Source organism: Crinia signifera, chromosome 6 (assembly GCF_055691185.1).
Source record: "Crinia signifera chromosome 6, ASM5569118v1, whole genome shotgun sequence".
Classification (NCBI taxonomy): domain Eukaryota; kingdom Metazoa; phylum Chordata; class Amphibia; order Anura; family Myobatrachidae; genus Crinia; species Crinia signifera.
The window spans coordinates 245,753,841-245,779,781 of NC_139222.1; the positions used below are offsets into that span (position 1 = coordinate 245,753,841).

General features: G+C 43.8%; 1 protein-coding gene across 3 annotated transcripts in view; it reads right to left on the minus strand.

The window, feature by feature from the left end:
* Positions 1–764: 764 nt before the first annotated feature.
* LZTS2 (leucine zipper tumor suppressor 2) overlaps positions 765–25,941 on the minus strand; it is a 147,842-nt gene continuing 122,665 nt past the window's right edge. For all 3 annotated transcript variants that reach the window (XM_083149221.1, XM_083149223.1, XM_083149222.1), the window contains 4 exons: positions 15,424–15,945; positions 7,757–8,347; positions 3,514–3,783; positions 765–2,790 (listed from right to left, as the gene is read on the minus strand). In XM_083149221.1, the coding sequence (XP_083005347.1) occupies positions 2,086–2,790; positions 3,514–3,783; positions 7,757–8,347; positions 15,424–15,906 (2,049 nt within the window). In that variant the 5' untranslated portion in view covers positions 15,907–15,945 and the 3' untranslated portion in view covers positions 765–2,085. The remainder of the gene's footprint in view (positions 2,791–3,513; positions 3,784–7,756; positions 8,348–15,423; positions 15,946–25,941) is intronic.

A 25,941-nucleotide genomic window follows, 5' to 3' on the forward strand; every position in this document is an offset into this window, starting at 1 on the left:
CCTCTGGGTCATGCCCCCATAGCGGCAAAATGGGGGCGTGGCCTCACGGGGGAGCACCGATTATAGGCCACGCCCACAAATTAGGCCACACACCACCCCCCCCCCCCCCCCCCCCCCCGAAAATTTCAACGCGCCTCCGGCGCGCACCAGCATCACTGGGGGGGGCACCAAATGACTGCCTTGCCCCGGGCGCCGGAAACCCTAGTTTCGGCCCTGAGATGCAATAGGTCGACATGAAAAAGGTTGACATGCTTTCTTTACTACATTTTCAGCCGACAGGCGGTATTTTCTGCTCTACCATCCATTAGGGTGTGGAGGGAGAATAAAATAGTGTGCCGAGCACAGCGAGCCATGCGAGGGGACGCAGTACACTTAGACAGTGTCCGTGTCTAACTATGTTGACATAGACACCCTGAAAACATAAAAAACTAAACTAATGTCAACCCTTTTCCATGTCGACCTTTTGACCAGATCGACCTTTTTGATTTCGACCTTTTGACCCTGTCGACCATATGATTGTAGACCTAGACACTAGATGTTTTATACCGTAACCCTCTACCCTGACTGACCACAAATCGTAGCCTCACCCCCTCACGGTGTAATGCTGTGATTCGCAGGTGTTATTTTAGCTGCATCCCCTCCCACACACCCGCAAGTCCTAATAATGAAATTTACCTGGCCCCACCTCCAGCAGTAGCCAGGTGGACAACCTCTAAGATTCCCTCATACCTACCGTTTTTAAATTAGACCAACCACGCAAGACATATTTCCTTGCATTCCTGGGCTGAACCAGGTTTTATTAGGTTCACAAACAAATGACCCATAGAACATGGGGATAAGCCACTCTTATCGGCCTTACATGAGCCATACCGTTTTTGAGAGCACAGTCCTGTCCCAACCTGTCTCTCTTACCACGTGGTTGCAATGGCATCCATACAGTACATGTCTTTTAAAAGTCAAGCAAGTGTACATGTTGCAATGGCTGCAGGGCAGAATGATTAAAACTCCACTGTAGCTGCTACTCATTGCCTTCCAGATGTTTCTTTGCCTGCAGCGAATGGGCAGTAGGAGGCGCCGTCATGTAATCCAACCATTTGTCTCTCAAGTAGGTGCCCTTTGCATTAACTTTGGGTTCAAAGGTTAAAGGTAGATAATACACTTCTCGCAACACTTCTATAATGCTATTGTCATGACATAAGGTAAATTAAGTGAGGTTCCGTAAAACGGATGCACAACATTCTCTAACTCTTTGAGTGCCAAGTGAATTTGTCAAAATAGGTGTGAGATAATGACCTGTAAATGTTACCACATACAGGAAATCTAATCTTTTTGACACAATTTATTTTTATTTGAATTTATAAAACAAACGTGGAGGGACGCTGGCATTTTTAGCAGGTATTTTGCACATCTCCCACAGAGATGTTGGCATTCAAAGGGTTAATGATCTTGGCTGCCAAAAGGGCTTCTGCACTTGGTATGGGGTTGTAGCCCATTTAGAAACGAGGCGAATGGACAGTGTGTATTGCATAAGGTGTTATTTGAAGTGTGTTATGATTGCGCTGTAGCAGGTGGCCTACCTGAGATCGAAAGCGACTACGTTTGTCAAAAATGGAAGAAAGAGAGACGTTGCTATCATAGTCTGTACAAAACCGGCCATTTTGCTTCAGGAAACAAATCTCTTATGTTACATTATTTACAGAGGAGACCTAAACTTGTCCTAATGTGAACTAAGCGAATGGCAGACGTTATCCGTGACAGGAAACATTAAAAAAATATGGCGATACTATTACTGATAGCAACAAAATTAGAGAGAGGCACAGGGCAGGTTTATAAAGATATGAAAAATAAAACTATTGCAGTTTGTATCTAATGGAAGCATATTGTTCTAGAACAAAACGGATGTCCTGAGAATGGAACGGGAACAATATCCAAGGTACAGTACTGTCCTTGTTCCTGCCCAACGACAAGTTACATTGGTCCTTTAGACAATGATGTGTCTCAAAGTGTGAGTTGCTTTTTTGGCAACACACCAATTGGAATGTCTTAAAGGTCCAGAAAAAAGGCATACATGGTAAGGTATTGGCTTTAAATTTCTGTGGCTGTGATTTCTTCAAACTGAATCTCTGCACCGTGCAAGTCAAAATCATCCAGCTCCCTGGCCTCCAGTTCTAGAGTCAGCTGTTTAATGTCTCTCTCCAGCTCCCGGTTCTGTTGGTACATCTGGATATAGTTGTGCTGTAACTGCTTTTGATACCGAATCACCTTCTCTTTTTCCTCCTGCCATATGCGACGTTCATCCTCAAACGTTTCCATAAGTTCCTGATTTCTCCGGCGTTCGTTCACCAGCGCCTCCCGGAGCCGCTCCATGTACTGCTTCATTCCTTGAAGGTTTTCAGAGTTCTGCCGCTGTGCTTTGGCCTCGTCACTCTCATAAAGCAAGAATGGATCTTCCTTCTCTTGGCAGTGGCACAGCCCGTGCCGTAGACTGGCGACGGCTGCTTCTCTCAGACTAGACACCTCTTGGTCTAACTTGCTGGCTTTCTCCCGTAGAAGTTCCGCCTCGTTCTTTTTTCGCTGTAGTTCGTTCTCGCACACCTCCAGCTCCAGCGTCTTTGTGTGAGTAGTGTCTTGGAGCTCTTGGACTTGGTCTTCACTAACCTGGAGGTCTGATCGTGCGTCTCTCAGCTGGGATCGGAGCAGCAATATTTCATTGGACTTCTGAGACAGCTCAGCCTGGGAGTCCTTCAGCTGCTGCTTAAGCAGCGATATTTCCCCTGATTTCTGACAAACCTGAAAAAAAAAAATATAAACTGTGTTAAAATAAATAGAATTTCTGGGACAAATGTGTAAAACCTAGAACTGTCCTTGGGAATTAATAACGGTTCCTCCACAATGAATAGAAGGAAATGCCGAAACATTCTATTACGGAAAAACAGATGGGTTTAGTTGGAAAGTTGATTCAGAATTAATTTCCGTCCCCTACAGAAATGCTGCTCTAGCAGTAGCAAGGATGAGTATTGCACACAGCAATCCACCACGCATCCCTGCTGTTATCTGGCCGGAAGCATCACTACCGAACTCCTCTTCAGTGTTTCATGGGACAGGTATGTACAAATGCAGTTTCAGTAAGGATATGTTGCTGTTAAAAACACAGGGTAAAATTTAATCGGCTGAGAGATTCAGAAAGTGAGAGATTTGGTAAGAAAACTCCAGTTTTTTTTAAAAGCGGCAATCATTTACACTGCAAAATCAAACTGGTTTTGCAGTGTAAATGATTGCCGCATTAAAAAAACTAACTGGAGATTTGTTACCAAATCTTTCACTTTCTGAATCTCTCATCCTATTACATTTCCCCCACAATGTCTAAATAAAACTTTTCTTAAATTATGAATTGTGCACCAAGAGGTCTATCCCCCAAAAAATGAATAAATAAAAAATAAATATTAATAGACACAAAGTTTAAATAAAATAATAACAAAACTTTGTTTCCAGGTGTGATTATATTTAAAGTACCTCCCACTTTGTCTCCTCCAGTCTCGGCCCCATTTCTGTTTGCTCTCTCTCAAACGAGGCACAGCGTTTCTCCAGCAGCTCCCTCTCCTGGAGAAGTTGGGAGAAGTCCTCCTGCTGCTTCTTCTTCTCCTGCTGCAGCTGGAATATCTGAAGTTGCAGTACCTGCTGCAGCCGCTGAGCCTTCTGGGAAGCCTGCTTCATTTTCAGGGCACAGCTTTGGCGCAGATCCTCCATCTCCTGCTCACATCGCTTCTGTTTTTCTTCATAGACCTGAGGACGACATTAAGAAATCCTATGAAAACGTTCCATCCACATCACATACCCAACGCCTGTCAAATTAGATGTACAGGCACAGAGAAGATGTTTCATTCATCTATATAAAGCTTGTGTTATTACAATGCTACCCCGTTTGTATGCTGACATTTGAATTTCTTAGATTTTGGTGAAGTACCAGTAATGATATAGGGCCAGATGCACAAAATGGAGAGTGATAAACCACCAGCCAATCAGCTCCTACCTGCCATGTCACAAACTGTTTCAAAAAATGTCAGGCAAGAGCTGATTGGTTGGTTGGTTGTTTATCACTCTCCATTTTATCCATTTTGAAGCTTAGTGCATCTGGCCCATAATGCTTTACACTTATTTGGATAGAAATACCTTTTAAATATAATAAAAGGAGTAATTATGATATAAAAAAAAAAACACAATAAAAATGAGAGAGCAAAGAGAGCAGCCACCGCCTCTGGGACATGGTATCACAGTGAGGAGATTTTTGATGAGACTGTACTTGGGCTGCATGCAGCATTACACCTATTGCCTTATATCAGCAGATACAGCACATGTGTGGCCAGCATAACACATTTTGGGTTGGAGGGATTTCAAAAAGATGAGAAGGGCCTTACGTTCTTACAGAACAGCTGTGACAATTGTTCTATCTGGCCAAAAACTCACATTCATATAATAGTGCTGACTATAACAAAATGTGATAATTATAATGTTTACCATATTTGAGACCATGTGATATAATCTAATCACACACAAGCATGACGCATCATCTACTGTAAAGTCTATGGTGTCGATCCTATTAACCCCCGAAGGGTGCGAGTTGCCGTTTGGGTGCCGTTTACACGCTGAAAACGGCACCCGAATTAACCCTAACTCGCACCCTTTGCAGGGCCGAATTGGCTAAAATTTGCTCGCACCCCTATGGAAGTGCGAGCACTTTTCAGCGAATTCGGCCCGCCATAAAGTGCGCCAGGTGTTGTGATGATTCGCACTCTGCGAATCATCCACGCACATCAGGGTTAAAAGGATCGACCCCTATGGGGTGGATTTATCAACATCTGTGATAACATCGTCCCAATGCGATAATCGACTAGTGTGTGTGTGTGTGTGTGTGTGTGTGAGAGCAAAAGGGGGACAGTGTGCAGGAGGAGTGTATAAGGTGTATGGTGGAAAGGGTGAGCTGTGGAGGGCAGTGTGTGTGTGTGTGTGTGCGGGGGGGGGGTAGATGTGGAGGAAACTGGAGAGAGCTTCGAAGGTCTGAATTGATTACAGTCAGAAAGTCCATATATGTCAGAGAACTCCAAAGTTTCAATAATTGATGGCTTAAGTGTTTACGCTCTTTACGAAGATACATGTGACCTCAGTTGTTCTGCAGAGGTCACATAATTAATTGACTGACATGTAATGTGTACTATTAAAATGTTTTCATTGATTCATTGAAAAAAATGTATGAAACAAATAAGGGACAAGTAGCTGTCTTGTTCCAGCAACCACTAGATCTCTTTAGTAGTACAGTAGGTGGATAAAGACATGAGGTAATCTGTCCCTTTTGGCTCTGTGCATTGCTCACGTCCCTGCAGCCTACTATGCCGAACAGGGGTGAAAGCCGGCACCAGTAGTAATACGCTGCCATACATGCAGCAGCGGCAGCCCAGTACTTCTCACTAATGCACAAGGAAATGGTAAAGGCCCAGTGTAAAGAGAGAAACTCTGTATTCTAGTCATTCCCAGAAGACAGACGTTGGATCAGTGAATGTATGATGATATCTAACAACTTGCTCTATAAGACTGAGGCTGGCCACGGTACCACGGCGGCCCATCTGCTACATGAAGCACCTGCTAAAATGGAAAACTGGTTAATAATGCACGAGTCTGCTAGTAATAGCGCTATGGTACATAACACATAGTTTCATGGCGCTGTCATAATCGGCTCAGGGCTTGTTCAACAGGGTAAGATAAAACAATATAGGACGCCGTGAAGCTACAGTAGGTGCCCTTACCAAGCACAGGTGTGGATCACTTCTTATTGTGGCTGCAATCTACATGCCGCTTTCAGACGTGGCATGGGAATTTACCAGGTCTAGCAAGACGGCAACCTCACAGGTCTGGATACATGAACCTAGGGGGGCCATTTACTGTAGGGCTGCATATGTAATGAGATGTGGGCGGGATCTATCGCCCAGGACCACAATGCAATATGCCAGACTTTCAGCCGAATATTTTGTCCTGCAGACAAAAGGAGCCCGTCCCGGCGATCTGCTTCGCCGGGTGCTGGGGGTCTGCGCATGCACGGTTAGCAGCGAAACCCGGCTGACCACACTGCCCTGCCGGCAGTGCGGTCTGTAGCCCATAGGCTTTAATGGGGTACCGCCATCTCAGAATGGCGGTAGCCTTGGGACCTGATGTGATGCTGCCAGATATCGATACATCAGGCATCATCGCATACCCCATAGAAACCTATTGAGGAACCGGCTGCCGGCGGGGCAGGAGGGACTGCAGAAAACACAGGCGGGACAGGACACGGATGTCACCAGCAGTCCCGATTTCCCCACAGTCTCAGCTTATGCTGTGCTGCGCACATGTTCCACTCAATGGTCAAATTAATTTCCCCCTCTTTGCATTGCTGTGATTGCATTGCAGCTGTGCAGATGGGAGGGATTTCACTTGTGCGTGGTGACGTGGGGCAGTGATTAGGTTGATCAGCGTTCAAACAGCGGAATTAGTGGCATGAGTGCAAGTTTTGGTGGGGTTCAATAAATGTAGTCTTACGTTAAACATTGAGGCCGTGATGTATCAAAAGACAACTGCGGCTTCTTTCTACATACTGCCACCGCCTCTCACCTGCTCTCCGGGCAGTCTCCTGAGGTGTGCTGCTTGGACCTGGTAACCTCCTCCTCCCAAACAACAGGACTTCCCCTTCTGGTTGCAGGGAGGAGGAGCCTGGGAGTCCCTGCAGCAGGAGGCCCCTGGGCGTAGGAGGTGAGAGGGACTCGCGTGGGACCTTCTCACCTGGTGCCAGCATCAGAGTATCCTGACATAACTGGTCAACAACATGCTGGCTGCGTGAAAAAGCATACCAAAACAAGGCAGGAATTGGGAACCTGCCAAAAAAGGTGGAACACCGGAAAACAGATAATACTGTATATATAATAGATATAAAACAATGAATTTTGGGAGTAAATAGTCATAGAAAGTAGGGATTACTTTCACTTTCTTTTTCTGTATTTAGTAATAAATACTGCACGGTGACCAAAGCATGTTGTTAAGGATAAATGTAAATTTTGGGGTAGATTTATCAACCGCAATCTTTCGTTCTTTATGTTCCCCCCTACCGCTTCACCACTTTTTCGCACATCGCCTGGATGTATCATCATTTATGTATTCGCTATGGGAGTGCGTTATCCCCACCCAACGGGGGATATGCGACCTCCAATAACGACTTGTGCGCTGTCTTTCTTTTATCCACTGCGCATGCGCCGGTTTGCGTGTCTCACCCGGTGTCCTCTGCAATGTTCAGGAAATGTTCGCCGGGGATGCCTTATACCCGGCGCACGCGCGGTTTTAATTTGAAGACGCCAGAGACCAGCATGTGGCGCTGAACTTTAGAAGCAGGAGACCCGCAGCGCCAGAAGAAGATGGCGATCCGGGACGGGGCTCCATAAAGAACGAAGCCCCACATTGCCAGATCATACATAAGGTAAGGCGCAGGCGCTCTTTTAAAATATCATTGCTGCGCTATGCCTCCTGCCCTGCACGTTACACAACTGCATTGTGGGTGTCATAGATCAGGGTAAGCTCTATCCCCTGCAATAACGCATGGGGATAGCGCATATTCCCCTGATCGCGTTTAATAAATCTACCCCAGAAATTGTTCCCCCAAGGTTTCAACATTTGCATAAAATGCCCTGGCTACAGTAGGTGCATTTTGAACCTGTGGATATGAATTCATCTTTCTAACCTGGCAAATTGCTGCCTCGTTTTCATCTAGATTTTCTTTCAGATGCTGCAGTTCCATCTCTCTGTCTTTTAATTTATCCTCCAGCTCTCTGATGAGAATCTCCTCGTTAATCGGGGACCGGTCACATGAGCCACTATCAGAAGACGGGTTCCCCCTTCCGCTTAACGATCCTGTGCTCTTGCTGGACGACGAGCGGCCACTGTCAGAGTTGGAAGGTCGTGTCCGAGCTCTAGACGTCCGGTCAGAAAATCCATTAATATTACTGTGATTGTCTAGGTTAATGTGACTCATGGACATGCTGACGGGTTCTATCTGGTTACTGCAGCTTGTGCTGTAGGTGGGAAGACTAGACAGCGAATTCCGGCCAGAGTCTGACAGTGTTCCGGAGACGGAACTGTTCCGGCAGCTGAAAGAGTTGTGTTTGTCATTTGGCCCTGTTGAGTTCCCATTGAAAAGGAGGTTTAAACTGCCTTGGCTGTCAGACAGGCTTGGGCCTCCGTTCCGCTGAACCAGATACTGTAGAGAGGAGTTACGTTTTTTCGGCACCACTGGTTTGAAAGCTGTAGGTTTTATCAAGGTCTTCTCAATGTTCTGTAATAAGAGAAAAGGTGACATAAATTGTCAATAACAAGGTATATGACACATTCTAAATCATTTTTCTCTTATTAGCCAGACTGCACAGGTTGGTATATATTGTACAGCTTAAAATATAAGCTTCTATCAACATAGAAAAAAAAAAGCAAGTTCACTCTTTTTTGCCCGAATGCGCGTAGGTCACGTGATGCGGTTCTGTCACCTTGGATTGCGACAAATGGCCTAATACAGATCTGATTGCTGGGCTGCTAATTGTTGGAGCCCAGCGATAAGGTATACCTGCCGCCCCGCCAGAGTGAAATCCCGCCCATGTAAGCTTGCAAATTGCTTAGCGCAACTTAAGCCGAAAATAAGCCGGATCGGCGTTTAGCTGCAAATCCATCCGCAAGCCGCTCACCACTAAATGATTTCCCAATGTGCGCAGTCTGTGCGTAGCCCAGGACTTACTCAGCGGCTTTGAGAGAAACGGGCTATATGGGGCTGGAGCTGACGTGAAACGCCTTCCCTTAAAATGCCCTGACACGCCTGCGTTTTCACCGACACTCCCAGGAAACAGGCGGTTACCACCCTCTAATGCCGGCTTCCTGTCAACCACCGTGCATATGGCCAGCGATACAAAAGTTAGCAGGATTTTATCGCAGGACGCCCTCACACGTGAATTCCCAGCCATGCCATCAGGTATGAATTAGACTCTAAGGGGGAAATTTACTAAGATGGGATTTCTATTTTAGATGGATTGGGCAACCAATCAGATACGATCTATTATCTTCTAGAAGGTGCTAAATAAATAAGTAGATTCTAATTGGTTGCCATAGCAACATCCCATGTGAAATAGAACTCCGGCAGCACGGATGGTGTAATGGTTAGCATTACTGCCTCACAGCGCTGAGGTCATGGGTTCGATCCCCACCACGGCCCTAACTGTGCGGAGTTTGTATATTCTCCCCGTGCTTGCGTGGGTTTACTCCGGGTACTCCGGTTTCCTCCCACAATCCAAAAATATACAGATAGGTTAATTGGCTTCCAACAAAAAAATTAACCCTAGAATGTCTGTGTGTGCGTGTACATGCGGTAGGGAATATAGATTGTAAGCTCCACTGGGGCAGGGACTGATGTGAATGTTCAAATATTCTCTGTAAAGCGCTGCGGAATCTGTGTGCGCTATATAAGAAACTGTTAATAAATAAATAAATAAATCTTAGTAAATCCCCCCCCCCTCCCCCCCCCCCCCCCCCAAGACTCATATTTGAGAGAAAAAGACGCTACACCACTCAGTACAGCTCACTTCGGCCAGGCTCCTCAGGCTGCAAGGTGTATGGAGGCTAGGGGTATGAGGACACACCTGTTAGTGTGGCGATGAAAAGCAATATAGGCATATAGGCCTTTTCACTTATACGCTACGTGTATTCCTATTATTTCTGAACATCCTGTGTAGAGATGCATTTGGTGCAGATATTTATTGAAAATAAAGTTCTAGAAATAACAAAAAAAGTTTGACGCTTATATTAATATGTAGTCACGAATGTATACACAAACTGCTCTGTGACAGGTGACGACTTAAAGTGTGATGGGTACATTAGGCAGGCCACAACCTGCAGCATCAGGCTGGAATATCTTTTCCACAGAAAAATAGAAACAAATCACTTGTCTAGACTTTTCCAGATCAGTATACCAATGCAGCTGGCGTCATTTTTATGCTGCCCTGACTAGAGCAGAGGGATATATTTATAAAGGCAAGAAAGCCAAGAAAAGATATTTCCGCAGGACCCGCCCAGACACAAGTTCTCCTAGTGGAACGGTTAAGGTCAAATTTAAAAACTTTAAAAATATTTTAAGCTGCAGAGTTGTAAATAAATAAAAAAAAAAAACAATCATTGGTATGAGTTCATTGCTAGACTGCATGCATAACCCTTGGTTATATTGTATGAATTTTAAGTGTACCAATTAATTGTTTAACAGCATTATCACTGAACAAATTACACAAACAATGAGCAAAACAAAAAGAAAAAAAGAAGGGGGAGATGTACTAAGCGTTGGACAATGATGAAGTAGTACCAGACAATCATCTACTGACTTCCATGTTACAGACATTGGGGCAGATGTATTAAGCCTTAACAATAGATAAATCCAAGGGTGATAAGGAGAGATAAACGTCCAGCCAATCAGCTCCTTACTGACTTTTTTCAAACACAGCCTGTAACATGGCAGTTAGCAAGTGATTGGCTGGACGTTTATCTCTCCTTATCACCCTTGGATTTATCTCTTGTTAAAGCTTAATACATCTGCCCCTGTGTTTGAAAAATGACAGATAGGAGCTAATTGGGTGTTCATTTCTCTCTCTCTCTCCACTTTATATCACTCTCACCATCTGCCCCAGTTGGTGCTCTTAAGATCAACAGTATCGCCACACCGGGTGACACCATCCAAAGATGTGCCTGGCATTCTGATATGAGCAATTCCCGCATGCGCCAAAACTGGTTTAAATATGGTTTAAAGTGTGTTATGTGCCAAAGACATGACAGTCACCGATTTGAAATGGCCTCTTCTGGAGGTTTTTTATATGAAATATCATATACAGTATAGAATGTCTAGCATAGGGTACGTTATCTATTATAGATCAGCATAACCTTTGTATAACGAGAGAGAGTGATCCAATTCTGCCAGCACTCAAAAAGTACAGCAACTTGCTCCCGGGGAGATGATGTCAGTAGCAAAAAGACATGTATTGGGTATACATGGGGAACGTTTCAGGGGTATACCCCGAAACGTTCCCCATGTATACCAAATACAGTACAGGTGAAATTTAATAGGATGAGAGATTCAGAAAGTGAGAGATTTGGTAAGAAATCTCCAGTTTTTTTAAAGCGGCAATCATTTACACTGCAAAACCAGTGTAAATGATTGCCGCTTTAAAAAAAAACTGGAGATTCTTACCAAATCTCTCACTTTCCGAATCTCTCATCCTATTACATTTCACTCTACATGTCGTTTTGCTACTGACATCGTCTACTGGGTGCCGTTTTTTTTTCCCTTTGGAAATTGGATGTACAGTATATAACCTATCTATACACAGTACATATAAAACTATAACGAGATGTTATATATATATATATATATATATATATATCCCAAATTACCAATTACCTTTTCCAGTGTTAGTTTAGGATAAATACACCACAATATGTGTGTGTGTGTGTGTGTGTGTGTGTGTATGTAGTATTCTTTTTTATGAGTACATTTACAGTACGTTCAATGAGGGGTGGCACCTGCGAAACAACAATCTAATACCCATTTTACACCAGGCAAGCCCGGTCCCACCCTGGATTTTGTGCCCCGCATCGACCCGGGTTATTTTTGCTAATGGAAAAGGGGTATTCGTGACACTTTATATTTAAGTCACATTGGGGCAGATTTATTAAGCTCGGTGAAGTGAAAGGGTCTGGTTTTTATCACCGTCCAATCCGCTAACTGTGAAGTTACAGGCTTGGTTTGAAAAATTACAGGTAGGAGCTGATTGGCCGGTGATAAAAAACAGACACTTTATCACTTCACCGAGCTTAATAAATCTACCCCACAATTCTGATAACCTGTATGACAACTTAAAGTTGTAATACAAATTATGAACTATGCAGATCACTTAACCAACTATTCAACCTAACATTAGTCCATTTTAGCAAAGTCTCGCCTGACTAGATCTTGACTGCATGCAGTCAAAATCTAGTCACATCGCACATATTGCGTAGCACTTTGTGTACAGATTCACAGACTAAGCTGCATTTACGCTATTGTATATGTCATTCCCTCGAAGTCTCGTTCTCTTGTAGAAGTAATTTCTAAGGTACTTTTTTTGCTAGAGAAAGTAGAGCATGAGGGAAAATGATGCAACAGGTAGAGGGAGATGTGTTGCTTCATGGGAGGGATGTCTTAATGGATGGGGTAAGGATCGGGATGTGCTCTGGGTGGAGTCTAACCCTATGTGATATAAGCATACCCATGGCACGCACACATTATTCCCCATGGGAACATTTTAGAAATCAATATGGTATAACTGCAAAGGACATGAGTAGAGAGGATGTAGGCTCAACAAATGGGGTAGGAAGTATGTTGGTGCACTGCAGTAGATGGAGACCGTTAAATACAGACATGTTCATAATTAATGCATACATTTATAAATACAGTGTAAAATCTATATTTGGAACCCAGGTTGCTAGTCTATATCTCTGTCTTGTGCTTTGGAACATACTGGACAGTTTTCAAATCATTTTATTTTCAGCAAACGGACACAATTTGGCAGAGAGCAATGGTTTTCTCTGTAGGTACAGCACTAACCCTTATTATTTGTCACAGAATTACTGTACAGCAAGAAATACATAGTAATTCCAGGATAACATGGTGACTAACACCTACGGTGGGTTTATTCACACAAGCATTGCACCCACTAAATAGAAGCTCCCATTCTGGCTTTTATCTGAAAATAGCCTTTCTCCACCTTAAGAATGATTGACTACTGCGGAATATGTTGGGAACCTGAGGTCTGGCTTATATTGATACTGTATATCTCCCATATGGGAGGTATGGTGTTATTAGCCAATAAAATGCTGCTACATTGAAGATAACTGGAGCTTCTTTATCTTTGGTGTTTGAGACACATTCTTACTGACCGGATCCTTTGTACGGTGCTGCGAAACACTTGTTATAAATACAATTATAATAATAAGTCTTACTGACCTGATCTCATCATACTGTATAATTGTATCCCATTACAAAAAGGCTATTGTGAGAAATTTGATAACAGGCCTGACGTGAATAAATGCTACTGTTGTACAGCCAAGAATACAGTATCACTGGACTGAGCTAGCCACGTAGTTACAGTATCACTGGGCTGAGCTAGCCACGTAGCTACAGTATTACTGGGCTGAGCTAGCCACGTAGATACAGTATTAGGGGGCTGAGCTAGCCATGTAGATATAATATTACTGGGTTGAGGTAGTCACGTAAATACAGTATCACTGGGCTAAGCTAGCCACATAGATACAGTATCACTGGGTTGAGCTAGCCACGTAGATACAGTATCACTGGGCTGAGCTAGCCACGTCAATACAGTATCACTGGGCTGAGCTAGTCATGTAGATACAGTATCACTAGGCTGAGCTAGCCACTTAGATACAGTATAAGGGGTTTGAGCTAGCCATGTAGATACGGTATTACTGGGTTGAGCTAGTAACGTAGATACAGTATTGGGGGCTGAGCTAGCCATGTAGATACCATATTACTGGGTTGAGCTAGCCACGTAGATACCATATCACTGGGCTGAGCTAGTCACGTAGATACCATATCACTGGGCTGAGCTAGTCACGTAGATACCATATCACTGGGCTGAGCTAGCCACGTAGATACCATATCACTGGGCTGAGCTAGCCACGTAGATACCATATCACTGGGTTGAGCTAGTCACGTAGATACAGTATTACTGGGTTGAGCTAGTCACGTAGATACAGTATTAAGGGGCTGAGCTAGCCATGTAGATACAGTATTACTGGGTTGAGCTAGTCATGTAGATACCGTATCACTGGGCTGAGCTAGTCACGTAGATACAGTATTAGGGAGCTGAGCTAGCCATGTAGATACAGTATCACTGGGCTGAGCTAGTCATGTAGATACAGTATTAGGGGGCTGAGCTAGCCATGTAGATACAGTATTACTGGGCTGAGCCAGCTACGTAGATACAGTATTACAGGGCTGAGCTAGCCAAGTAGATATTTTTTTAAGTAGATATTAGGAGGCTGAGCTAACTAGCCATTTAGATTCAGTATTACTGGGCTAAACTAGCCATAGAAGTACCTTAGCATTTTGCTGTAAAAAGCTCAGATTATGTAACGCGCACAGACTATCATTATACGGAAGTAGGGAAACCGCAGCTATGCCTAGTGAACCGCACAACGTCTTCTCTGTCCTGTGTTTTTCAGCAGAGATTTATAATTAGATGACAAAAATATACAGAGAAACGTTACATGTTCTGTTTACTTTGTGTCCTGATATTATAAAAAACATTACACCAAATTAGAGGTCTTAAAAAAATGCCGGACTGATCCTTCAATAAATTAATGCCACAGTCACCAACTGGAGACTGTACTTTACTGAATACCTGGCAGTGTCCAGTTTGCAAGAGGGAAGAGAGAGAGAGAGAGATGGGAGGAAGAGGGAGAGATATACGGGAGGAAGAAAGAGACGGGAGGAAGAAGGAGAGAGATGGGAGGAAGAGAGAGAGAGAGATTGGAGGAAGAGGGAGAAAGATATACGGGAGGAAGAAGGAGAGAGATGGGAGGAAGAGAGAAATAGAGAGATGGGAGGAAGAGGGACAGAGATATACGGGAGGAAAAAGGAGAGACGGGAGGAAGAAGGAGAGAGACGGGAGGAAGAAGGAGAGAAAGAGATGGCAAAGGAAGAGAGAGAGATGAGAGGAAGAGTGAGAGAAAGAAGGAGAGAGATGGGAGGAAGAAAGAGAGAGAGACAAGAGGAAGGAAAGAGACAGGAGGAAGAAGGAGAGAGATGTGAGGAAGAGCGAAACATGAGAGGAAGAGAGATGGGAGAGAGAAGAGAGAAGGAAGGAGAGAGTGATGAGAGAAGGAAGGAGAGATATGACGAGATTGAAGGTATAGTAAAAAATAATTATAGATGTCTTGTAGTGTGTTATATATGAAGTAGCACTAATTGTTAGGGTTTGGCTGCAGGTAGGCTGCAGGTAGGCAGAATTAAAGTTATGAAGTAGGGGAAAGGGCTAGTACACTTACTTACCCACTGGGTGACGGGATCCTGACCACTGGCATGGTCAGCCGCCGGGATACCGTACAAAACCCATTACAGCTCCTGCTGCAGCAGTGTCATGATATAAGTTAGTAACAGAACCTTTATAATATATCATTGATTCCAGTGAATATAACAAAGTAGCTATCCTGATACAACCTAATAAAATACTTTTTATTTAAACTAAGAAACAGCCTTATTATGTCCACTTTGTTATTCCAAGTATATGCAAGTCAGCCCATAGCAAAAAAAAAAAAAAAAAACACTACCTTTTCTAGTTTGCCAGAAACAGGAATGAGCTTGGGTGGGGGTCCTCGTATATTCCCACTGAGGGTCCTGTCTTCTCGCATATCTTCCACATCACTGTAAGGGCTAGTTGGGGCTCTTGCTTCATGCCACTCCTCCTTGAAGTCCTCATTGACATAGGTATAATTCCCATTACTCCCAGACACAGCAGAACAAGGTTTCTTTGTAGGGAGACCATTAAATAACGGGTCCTGGGAGTTATAGTTATTTTTTAAGAGTTCCTCCTGCTGTTTGAAAAAGTTTGGCATGCTGACAGGTTTTCGGCACTTGCTGCTAAACTCCGAGGCCTTGCATTGCTTGTCATGATAGGGTCTACCGGAGATCAGACTGCTCACACTTCCCATAGTGTTCTCCGTAACCGGGGACCTTGACCCTGGCTGGCCTTGGGGAACGTTGACCTCGGTGTTCTGGTCAATGGATGGCGGAAAAGCCTGCACTGCAGCCATTGTGTTGGAGACTGGAAGACGTAGGTCTACATAAGCAACCTAAAAGCAAGAAAAACAGAACAAAGAAAACATTATATTTCTTAGTACTTTTAATCTCAAAGCAAAGTATTTGTGGTCTTGAAGGAGTATCCAACAGATAACCGCTAGGCTTGGCTTCAGATGGCTGAAGGCTGTTTCTCCCTACATTCCTTTGACTCAATGTGCACTAGTTTACATTTCTCCCCTACTTTTCAGGACACAGATGAAAGTACTGAAATTAACATTTAATGGAGCAAATAAAAGAAAGTTAGGATAGTTTTTTTCTAGAGGGATGTGTTCCAATTATTTTTTTTGGTGGGAGCGCAACAGCGTTTTATCTAAAAGTAAACAACATGGGAAAGAACATCATCTGGAAGAAATATTCTCAGTACTAAAGTCATAGCAACTTCTTTGGGCTGTTGTTACCCTTACAGAATCAGGTGCAGGCCTCTATGCCTCCCTTTTCAGAAAAGCACCCTCCAGACGAGACCAACAAGCACGCCAACACCAGGCCCCACCGTAAGCACCAAGGGAGACCTAGAGGTATGGTTTAGCGGGATGCCACAGCCGTACCACCTGTGGGAGAAACAGCTCACACACCCACAGGGTATCTGACATTACCACCGAAGGTATCCCATTAGGACCTTTTCCCCATTAGGACCTTTTCCCCATACCCCCCCCCCCCCCCACCCCCATTGCATTGTGATAATCACTGAGGGCTAAATGCACTAAGCTTCAAATGTGATAAAATGGAGAGTGATAAACAGCCAGCCAATCAGCTCCTACTTGTCATGTCACAGACTGTGGGCCTTATTTTGGTTCATTCTTTCTGACAAAATCCTTCTTAGATGGGCAAAACCATGTGCACTGCAGGTGGGGCAGGTGTTACTTGTGCAGAGAGAATTAGATTTGGGTGGGGTTTTACTTCAAAGTGAGATCTATATTGCAGTGTAAAAATAAAGCAGTCAGTATTTTCCTGCACAGAAGCAAAATTACTCACCCAAATCTAATTCTCTCTGCACATGTTACATCTGCCCCCCCTGCAGTGCACATGGTTTTGTCCATCTAAGAAGGATTTTGTCAGAAAGAATGGACCAAAATAAGGCCCTGTGTTTGAAAACTGTCAGGCAGGAGCTGTTTGGTTGGTTGTTTATCACTCTCTATTTTCTCACTTTTGAAGCTTAGTGCATCTGGCCCTATATGTACGATTTTTATCTATAACTGTACTGCACTTTATATATGTGTATTTCTCAATCAGTAAAGCATTGAACAATTAATTATTAAACTGTCAGTCATCATTGCTGCATACACTAAGGTGCAAAGCACAGCAGTACCAACCCATATAAACTTGCTAAAACAGTCCCGGTCGGTCTCCTGGTAATTGCAGCTGCTAGCACCAAACAGCAAAACCCAGTTTGCAGGCACCCACTATTTGTACCTACAAGTTAAATGAAGTTGAGCTACAGGGTGAAAAACAAACTTATTTATGCAAGGAAAAAAAAAAAGGTGAAAACAAGGGCACAATCTTGATCTCTCCAATGTTTCTAAAGGTGCCCATACACGTTACGATCAGCAGCGTGCAATGCAACGCGATGCGCGCTCCCACGGGCATCGCACAGTACAAAAAGTCTGTGCTGCACATCCTTTTTGTACTGCCCGCGGATCGCATCGCATGCGTTGCAATGCGCCCGATAATGCGTCGCATTGCAAGCTGTTATCGCAATGTGTATGGGCACCTTAAGAGTTTGATAACAACAAATCCAAGGTAATCAGAGTAAGGTTTACTTGCCTTTTGTTCTAAAGTATGTCATGTAGCTATATTTACGGTCATTCTTTTTGCTCTAACATAGTCTCACAACAAATGATCGGTCCTGGGAAGTTACACAAGAGTTGGAACTGCAAATCCCCATCACTCATTTCAATAAATCTTTTAACCAAACAGGAAAAAATGGTTTTCCAGAAATATACAATTTACTAGCTTAGATGCCAAGGTAAATGGAAGTCATTGGACAGTAATATAATATAATGCGAAAGATTTATAAGGAGTCATTGAACTGAAGATGAAGGCAGGCCAACATGCATTCATTCCCAGGGAACCACCATACTGGCCACCCCATTACAGAACAATAAGCTCTGGGCTTTTAATACCAAACTTTACTTTACACTTATAACATAGTTACATAGTAGTTGAAGTTGAAAAATTACTTGCGTCCATCAAGTTCAACCTAATATGGGACCCGTTATGTGGTATAGACTAGATGTGAGATCACCATTTTAGTATTACCATCTGTTCCAACTATGGCTGAATAGTGATTAGTTGTACCCCTGAATGTTTTTCCCCTAGAAGTTTGTCCAAACTTATTTTAAATGCGTTCAATGTATCAGCTATCGCCTCCTTTCCATACCTTCATCACCCTGACTGTAAAAAAAAAATCTTTCCTTCTAAGGGTACGGATTCTTCTATCCTCTAGTCTGAACAAATGCCCCCTTGTCCTAGTGTTCGACCTCAGGCTGGTTTCACACACTCCGGCTCCTGCCGGACGGTGAAATCCCGCACGGCCAGGGAGCCATGCCGCACACATTAGTTGTGAATGGACACTATTGTGTCCATTCAGACGGGACGGCCACGGCCCGGCCGCACGCTGCAGCCGGATCCCACCACTGGAAGGCTGGTTTCACACACTCCGGCTCCTGCCGGACGGTGAAATCCCGCACGGCCAGGGAGCCGTGCCGCACTCAGCAGATTACAATGGTGGGGATGGCCACAGCCCGGCAGCCGTCCCTTCCAGTGGCGGGATCCGGCTGCAGCCGTGCGGCCGGGCCGTGGCCGTCCCGTGTGAATGGACACAATAGTGTCCATTCACAACTAATGAGTGCGGCACGGCTTCCTGGCCGTGCGGGATTTCACCGTCCGGCAGCAGCCGGAGTGTGTGAAACCAGCCGAAGGGACGGCTGCCGGGCTGTGGCCATCCCCTCCATGATAAAGTACTGTGTGCAGCACGGCTCCCTGGCCGTGCGGGATTTCACCGTCCGGCAGGAGCCGGAGTGTGTGAAACCAGCCTCAGAGTAAAGAGGTTGCCTGATAGAATATTGCCCCCTAATATATTTGTACATGTTAAGCTTAAGGACTCCAACCGTTTTATTGCTTTTCTCTGGACTTTATCCAGTTCCAAAATGACCTTTACACGCCGCGCATCCATGGTAATTTTGCAAGTTGCTATTACTCTTCAACAGGCCCAACACAACTCAAAGCACTAATAACCAAGTCCTGTCCCGGATACCGCAGCATATTACATTTCTGGGATCAGACAAATCAAACAGAAATAGATATCTGGCAATATGGATCGTCATAGCACTTCTTGGAAACCTGGTTTACATCTGCTTCTAATGTGGTATAAAAACCAAGTTCTAGCACATCTCAGAGGATGAATCCACTCTCTGGCTTTTAACCTTCTCAATAAACATTCTGCTGCTGTCTGACTTATACATCTGATTCCTGCGCTAATCCCCCTCCGCCTTCCCCGCTTTCATGTCTACAGATGCCATGTATCCTCTGACCTCACTTTTACTTTGTATGGGGATCTCTTTACCCCCTTCTCAGTTGTTACTCGCTTTCTGACTGTAGCCAGGAGTTCACGGAGCCTTTGCGTGACTAGTTCACATTTGTGGAAACACTAGACACCGGTGCCTTGCCTTGTGCTAATGAAAACCTTTGCTGCCAATGACAGCGAGCTGAGAAATAACACAGACTCCTTTAACACTACACCCTTGATCGCAAACACCTGCCGAGTGCTCCCAAGGCAACTGAGCCATTCTCCGCCCAAGTGTTCCCCTCTACCGCAGGGTCAAATATCAGCAGCCCCGGCAATGAACCTGGGGCAAAACAAACAAGTCACATTGTCTGAAGAGCTAACCTAGGAATGTCCGCCTTTGTTAGACACTAGACCAACGCAGTTTTCCCAAAATAGAAACAATTGTAAAAGGTTATATGACCATAAAATAACGAAGCCTAACTGTATATTATTGTACAATACAACTTTTTTCGGTACTTCCTCATCTTTGTGGCCACCGCTTACGCTACGGAACTTAGGTAGCGTACAGCGAGCCACAAGGGTTATTTTAGGGGTCCACACCACCCTCCTGTGTCCACACCACCTTTAGTAAAGTTGTGGCGAGCGAAGCGGAGCGAGCCACAGAGCCCGATGCACTCATTGATTGCTTCATTACCACAACGCATATATGGCAGCATTGCCATTATTTACCAATACAGGCTGTCCTCCAGCCTATCTCTGCCAGCACAAGGTTATACGAAAATGTGCAAGCGCAGCCAGTAACAATAATTTTACGTGGTGGGGATGAAGCCTCCAGCTCCGCTGGGCAGGGGTCGAGCCTCCAACCCTGCTGGGCAGAGATTGGGCCCCCAGACCTGCTGGTCCCTGATGCAGATAGATAGAAAAGGTGTATGTGAACCAGATGGCGCTTTCTGTTTTGTTCCCTTACAAATTAATATCATCACCACATGACACAATAAAAATATAGATACATAGTCCCTATGTCCCTGATACAGACAAGAAGTAGAACCTTCCAGAGACTGTATTAGCGAAGAGCGAAAAGCAGGGTTTTCTTTCACATCTTAAATTCTCTGTGACACTTTTCCCTACAGAGGTCTTTAGGAATGGGGGTAATTGGTGTAAAATAGTTTAGCATCTTAGAAACATAAACCATATCACCAGTCAAAAACATTGCACATTTGGCCTCTCTCAGCTTCAGGAAATTAATACATACTTAAGGTTGCATACACATGGTGCAATTTTGCCTTATGATTTTGACTACCGGTATATAGTAAAGATTACCCAGTGGGCCAAATGTTATAGGGTTTGAGAGTCAGAAAGTGAGAGATTTGGGGTGATTTAAAAAAAAAAATTTTTTTTTTTTTTTAAGTCAACCTGATTTTGCCATGTAAATAATTGCCGCTTTAAAAAAAAAAAGGGAAAACTCTCCCAAAATCTCCCACTTTCTGATTCTCACCCTCTATTACATTTGGCCCAGTTTTTGTACTGCTTGCGATACTGATACGTGGTAGCGCGAGGTTGGTATCACAAGTAAAAATATACCATGCGTCCACAGCCAATATCTCACCGTGTGTACGCACATTAAGAGGGAATAGGTTTGTTTTTGGAACTGTTAACCCTGTGAGTGCCAACATCTCTGCGAGAGATGTGCAAAGCATCGGCTAAAGATGCCAGCGTCGCTCACATTTGCTATATAAATTCAAATAAAAAAAAATTTGTGTCAAAAAAAAAAAAGATGATATTTCCTTATGATAAATAAAAATGTTTGCTTGCCAATTTTCACACCTATTTTGACCAATTCAATTGGCACTCAAACGGTTGATAAACAAAAACTTCACAAATGCCAGGAGTCACCCAGTTGTGACATGAAGATTTATTAGCTCCCTTTGTCTATTCTAGTATTAAAACAACTGTAGAAGATATTTTAAAAATAAATCTTTGTTTATTAACAAACTAAGGAATGTATCAAGCGCGGCGGAGAAATAAAGTAGACAAATTTTGCAAAGCAACCAATAAACTTCTCCCATTTATTTAGTACAGTCTTTGAAAGGACAAAGATTGGCTGCTCTATACCATAAATCATCGTTCTCTTGACTTGATACATCTCTACTTCATTGCTGAACAACTACTAAACTCTGAAGACAAGAGTCAAGAATTTGAGGTTAGGCAATTAAGAAATAGTAGTTCGTTCATGACACAAGTCCTTCATCCCACAATGCACTTGGGCATTGTACACAGAAATGGACAGTTAACAATGAAGTAATGTGCTAGAAGGGATATACTGTAGTAATAATAATTATCATTTCATAGGCTTCACTACAAAGTTAATAAACAGAAAAAATGTTTATGTCCTTTATAGAACATTATCTTGGCAAACCGCGATTCGGGAGAGGGCTGAAAATACAAGGGGACCATCCAGGATTACGTTCAGCTGGCATAGAATTACCTTTGCTTCCTGTTACCTGTTATACCCTGCATTCAGCTAAAATCCGATTAGTATTCAGAACAAAAACATCTTTACTCTGTCCCACAATAAGACCAATTAAACAGCACAAGGGAAAATCAGCTTTTGTCCAGCCTCAGTCTATGTGCATTTGCGTAAGCAGGGAAACTACATACACACAGGGATTCAGTATGAAATCCCGGCGGTCGGGATCCCGGCGTTCAAAATCCCGACGCCGGAATCCCGACCGCCGAAATCCCGACAAGGGGGGGGGGACGTGGATCGCCCCCTCTTGCGGGCTCGCTGCGCTCGCCACGCAGCGGGCCCGATGCCTCGCTACGCTCGGCACGCTAATTTATTCTCCCTCTAGGGGTGTCGTGGACACCCACGGAGGGAGAAACTGTCGGTATTTTGGCGGTCGGGATTCTGAACGCCGGGATTTAAACTGCATCCCACACACAGGCCCTTATTCAGATCTGCAGTACAAATTTGTTTGGAAAATGGGCAAAACCATGTGCATTGCAGGTGGGGCAGATGTAACATGTGCAGAGAGAGTTAAATTTGGGTGGGGTGTGTTGAAACTAAAATCTAAATTGCAGTGTAAAAATAATGCAGCCAGTATTTGCCCTGCACAGAAACAAAATAACTCACCCAAATCTAACTCTCTCTGCATTTCACACACACCCCCAACGTCATACATGGGGGAGTATCAATATCCATGAACATAACGTGCGCTGATACCACTTCTACCTCATAACGGAGGATCATACAGATGTAGCGCCACTCATTCAATCCCGGCACCCGCCAGATCCCTTTCACTGGCGAGTTCCGGCAATAGGGTATCACGGCGGCTGAGCAGCGTCTCCCTGCCCATCTCCGCTTCAGGGAGATGCTGCCCAGGTCGGGCAGCGAGGGGGACCAGTGGCGATGGCAGGCTCCGTTGCCAAGCATCTCGTGCGCGCGTCCCTGGCGGTAGCCGGCCGCTAACGGGGCTGGCGATGGAATCACCAGCCCCAGCAAAGATGACCCCCGCTACATCTGTACATCTATTCCAGTATGACTAAGCTGGCCACATGAAGGGCTGGACTGGCCATCTTGCAATTCTGGACTGATGACCTGATGGACTAGTCCGGCCCCCTGAAAGCCTAGCCAAGCAGCTCCGCCTCCTAAATCTCTGCTCAGCCAACATGCAGAGACATAGGGCGTGTCCCATCTGACCACTCCTCTTTTTACACAGTAAGGGATGCTGGGTCCGAATTATAGTCTGTCCTTAACTGGATTTGTTTTGGTGGATTTTCTCTTGTATTCCTACCTGCTGTTTTTTATTTTGTCTACTGTAGCGCCACCTACATACTGTAGCTATAATGGATAATAATAATACATACAACGCCTTGTTCATCTATACATTTTGCTTAGAGGTGTCATAATTTGAAGGTACTACGTTCAGATCTCATTATTCCTTTAGTAATGGGGAAATAACAATTATTCCTTATGTTTAACACATTTATTCCATTTGTAGTGATGCTACTTTTTCCTGCGGTATGTGGTGGTTCACATCATCCAATGAACATGTTTGAGGATGATTCAGGAGCCTTTATACTTTATTGTCTGGGCAAGCAATTATACAATGATACAATGATACAATGATAGCAGTCATTCGGATACTTAATCCACTATCAGGAACATAATCTACAGCTTGACATAGTTCCAGAACACATTTCCCAAAAGTATGGTTTAAGTTCTACATTTACCTCTGTTGTCACTTGCCATTCAGCACACAGGGTGCACAAACATTCACCCAGAAGGACTCTGCACCCTCCCCCATAGACCCCGATCTCTCAGATTATATAAGAGAGACAAATACTATTATACTGAGTCATTCGTTTTGACTCCACTTTATCCTGTTTTGCTTATGTGCATGTATTCTATTCACCAAACTATTCCATGGGGAGATCACTTGAGCGAACAGTGATAAGCTGCCATCACCTGGTGTCGAGCCCTGGTGCAATACCGCAGGGACATGATAGCTAAAGGATAACATCAGCTATAATTATCAGGGTTTTATCGCACAGCGAGACAGATGTTGATAACCATATTTAATTACGCAGGCCTAGATGTACTACTGCATCAAGCATTGGAGCATTATTCCTATTACATATTAAATAAAAATTAGAATTTCATCCGGTCATTTTTTGCTAAAACTACTGTGATGCCTTTGTGATGGCTGGAGGGACCCATGCCCTGAGCTTAGTGGCCAGGACATACCAGGTGAGGTCAACTGGTCTAGGTTGGTGGGCCCTTACTTTAAGCCAAACTTATGCTAAGCACCTCAAGTTTACACTATTATATTGTAGAGTTTACTAGAATTATTTTGATTAGTGGTGTTTAGTTTTTGCGCACCTGTATTTTCTTTTTTTTTCTGTCTGGGACTACAAGTCTCAGCATGGCAGCACCCCTCATTAGGTGTAAAAGGTTGGACTTGGTGGAAAAAGGTTGGACTCGATAGACGTAAGTCTTCTTTCAACCTAATCTACTATGTTTAGAATTATGGAAGGCAGTCTTAGCCTCCTCAATGGGCCATAGTGCTAAAAGGGTTCTAATCTTAAGGAGGAGGGGGTGAGAGGGTTAGGGATAGGGGAAGAAATACTCACTGGAACACCACAGCATCAGAGGTTCATGCCAGAAGTGACTCTCACAGCACCGTCGCGATCCAGGATAAGACGCTAGAGCGGTCACTACCACCAGAAAACTGTAAGCAGCAACTAGACCACAAGGGACCGTTTGTCGACAGTTCATCATGTAAGCATATCATCCAGACAGACATGATGAACGTTGACATGTCCTACCAACCCCTACTAAATGACAGCTAGCATCTCAGTGGTTGCTAGGGGACATCAGCTCTTTTAGAAGCCATATTAATTGCAACTCATCATTTTCATGTCTAATTTTGCTCATCTGGTAATAATTTGTGTGTTGTTTATCTCTGTGTTCCAAGATATTTCAATTTCACTGTGCAACAGACGGATTTTCCAATACCCATCAAATAAAAAAACACGACAACTACCAAAAGAAAACAGGATTTAAAAAACAACCTCACCCCGTGGTACAGTAATAAGTCTAATTTAGATCACGTTTGACTTGTATAATTTCCCCATCTGTTGTATAGAACAATACCCGTCATTCACACTTGTTGTTACAGGTGCTGCAGGCTGCTAGGATAACATCTGTACTCACATTAGATGATTACCAGCTACAAAGCCTTGGACCTCGCGAGGGAAAATTATTTATAAAATTAATGGCACGCATTGTAATCTTCTCAGAAAGTCTGTAAAAATAGCTAAATATTCCAAACATCATCAAAAGGGACAGAAAAAAAAACATCGGTTCTGCGGTCGCACGCACCTTGTGCTTCCTGCTGTATCATTTCCTTTCTGTATCACGGCCATTTCTCCCTGCTTTCATCAACTTCCTTCCTAAATAAGAACCAGGCTGCAAGGGTGTAACTCTAAGCCACGGAATACCACCCAAAGGCAGAAGAAGAATTGTGCACATCTTCGCAAAAAGGGTTTGTGTTTCCTTTAATGAATTCAACTTCAAGGTTATTTGTTGTGTCCATTGCAGAATTGTGGTATGTCTAACTACGCTTAAATGGTAAGTTATATCTAAATAACATTAGTAGCCAAATATTTTAGGAAAGGTTTCAGTTATTGGTACTAAAATTGGGCCTGATTCAGACCTACCGCGCCCTCCTCCCTGAATCGGCCCCGTTGCCTCTTGCAATACTGGATTTTTTGTTTGCAGCTATTTTGCAGTGATATTTAATTTCTTCTCGCTCAGCACAATATACATAATAATAAGTAGGTGGTCTTTACAATACATTTCTAATGCAATTTGACCTTGTTCGCATTCTTACAATAATGATTATCTTTTGGTAAAAAACAAACAAAGAGACAGAATTTTCCTTTTTGTTTTATTTTCCTTTTTGTGTGTTTAACTAAAGAT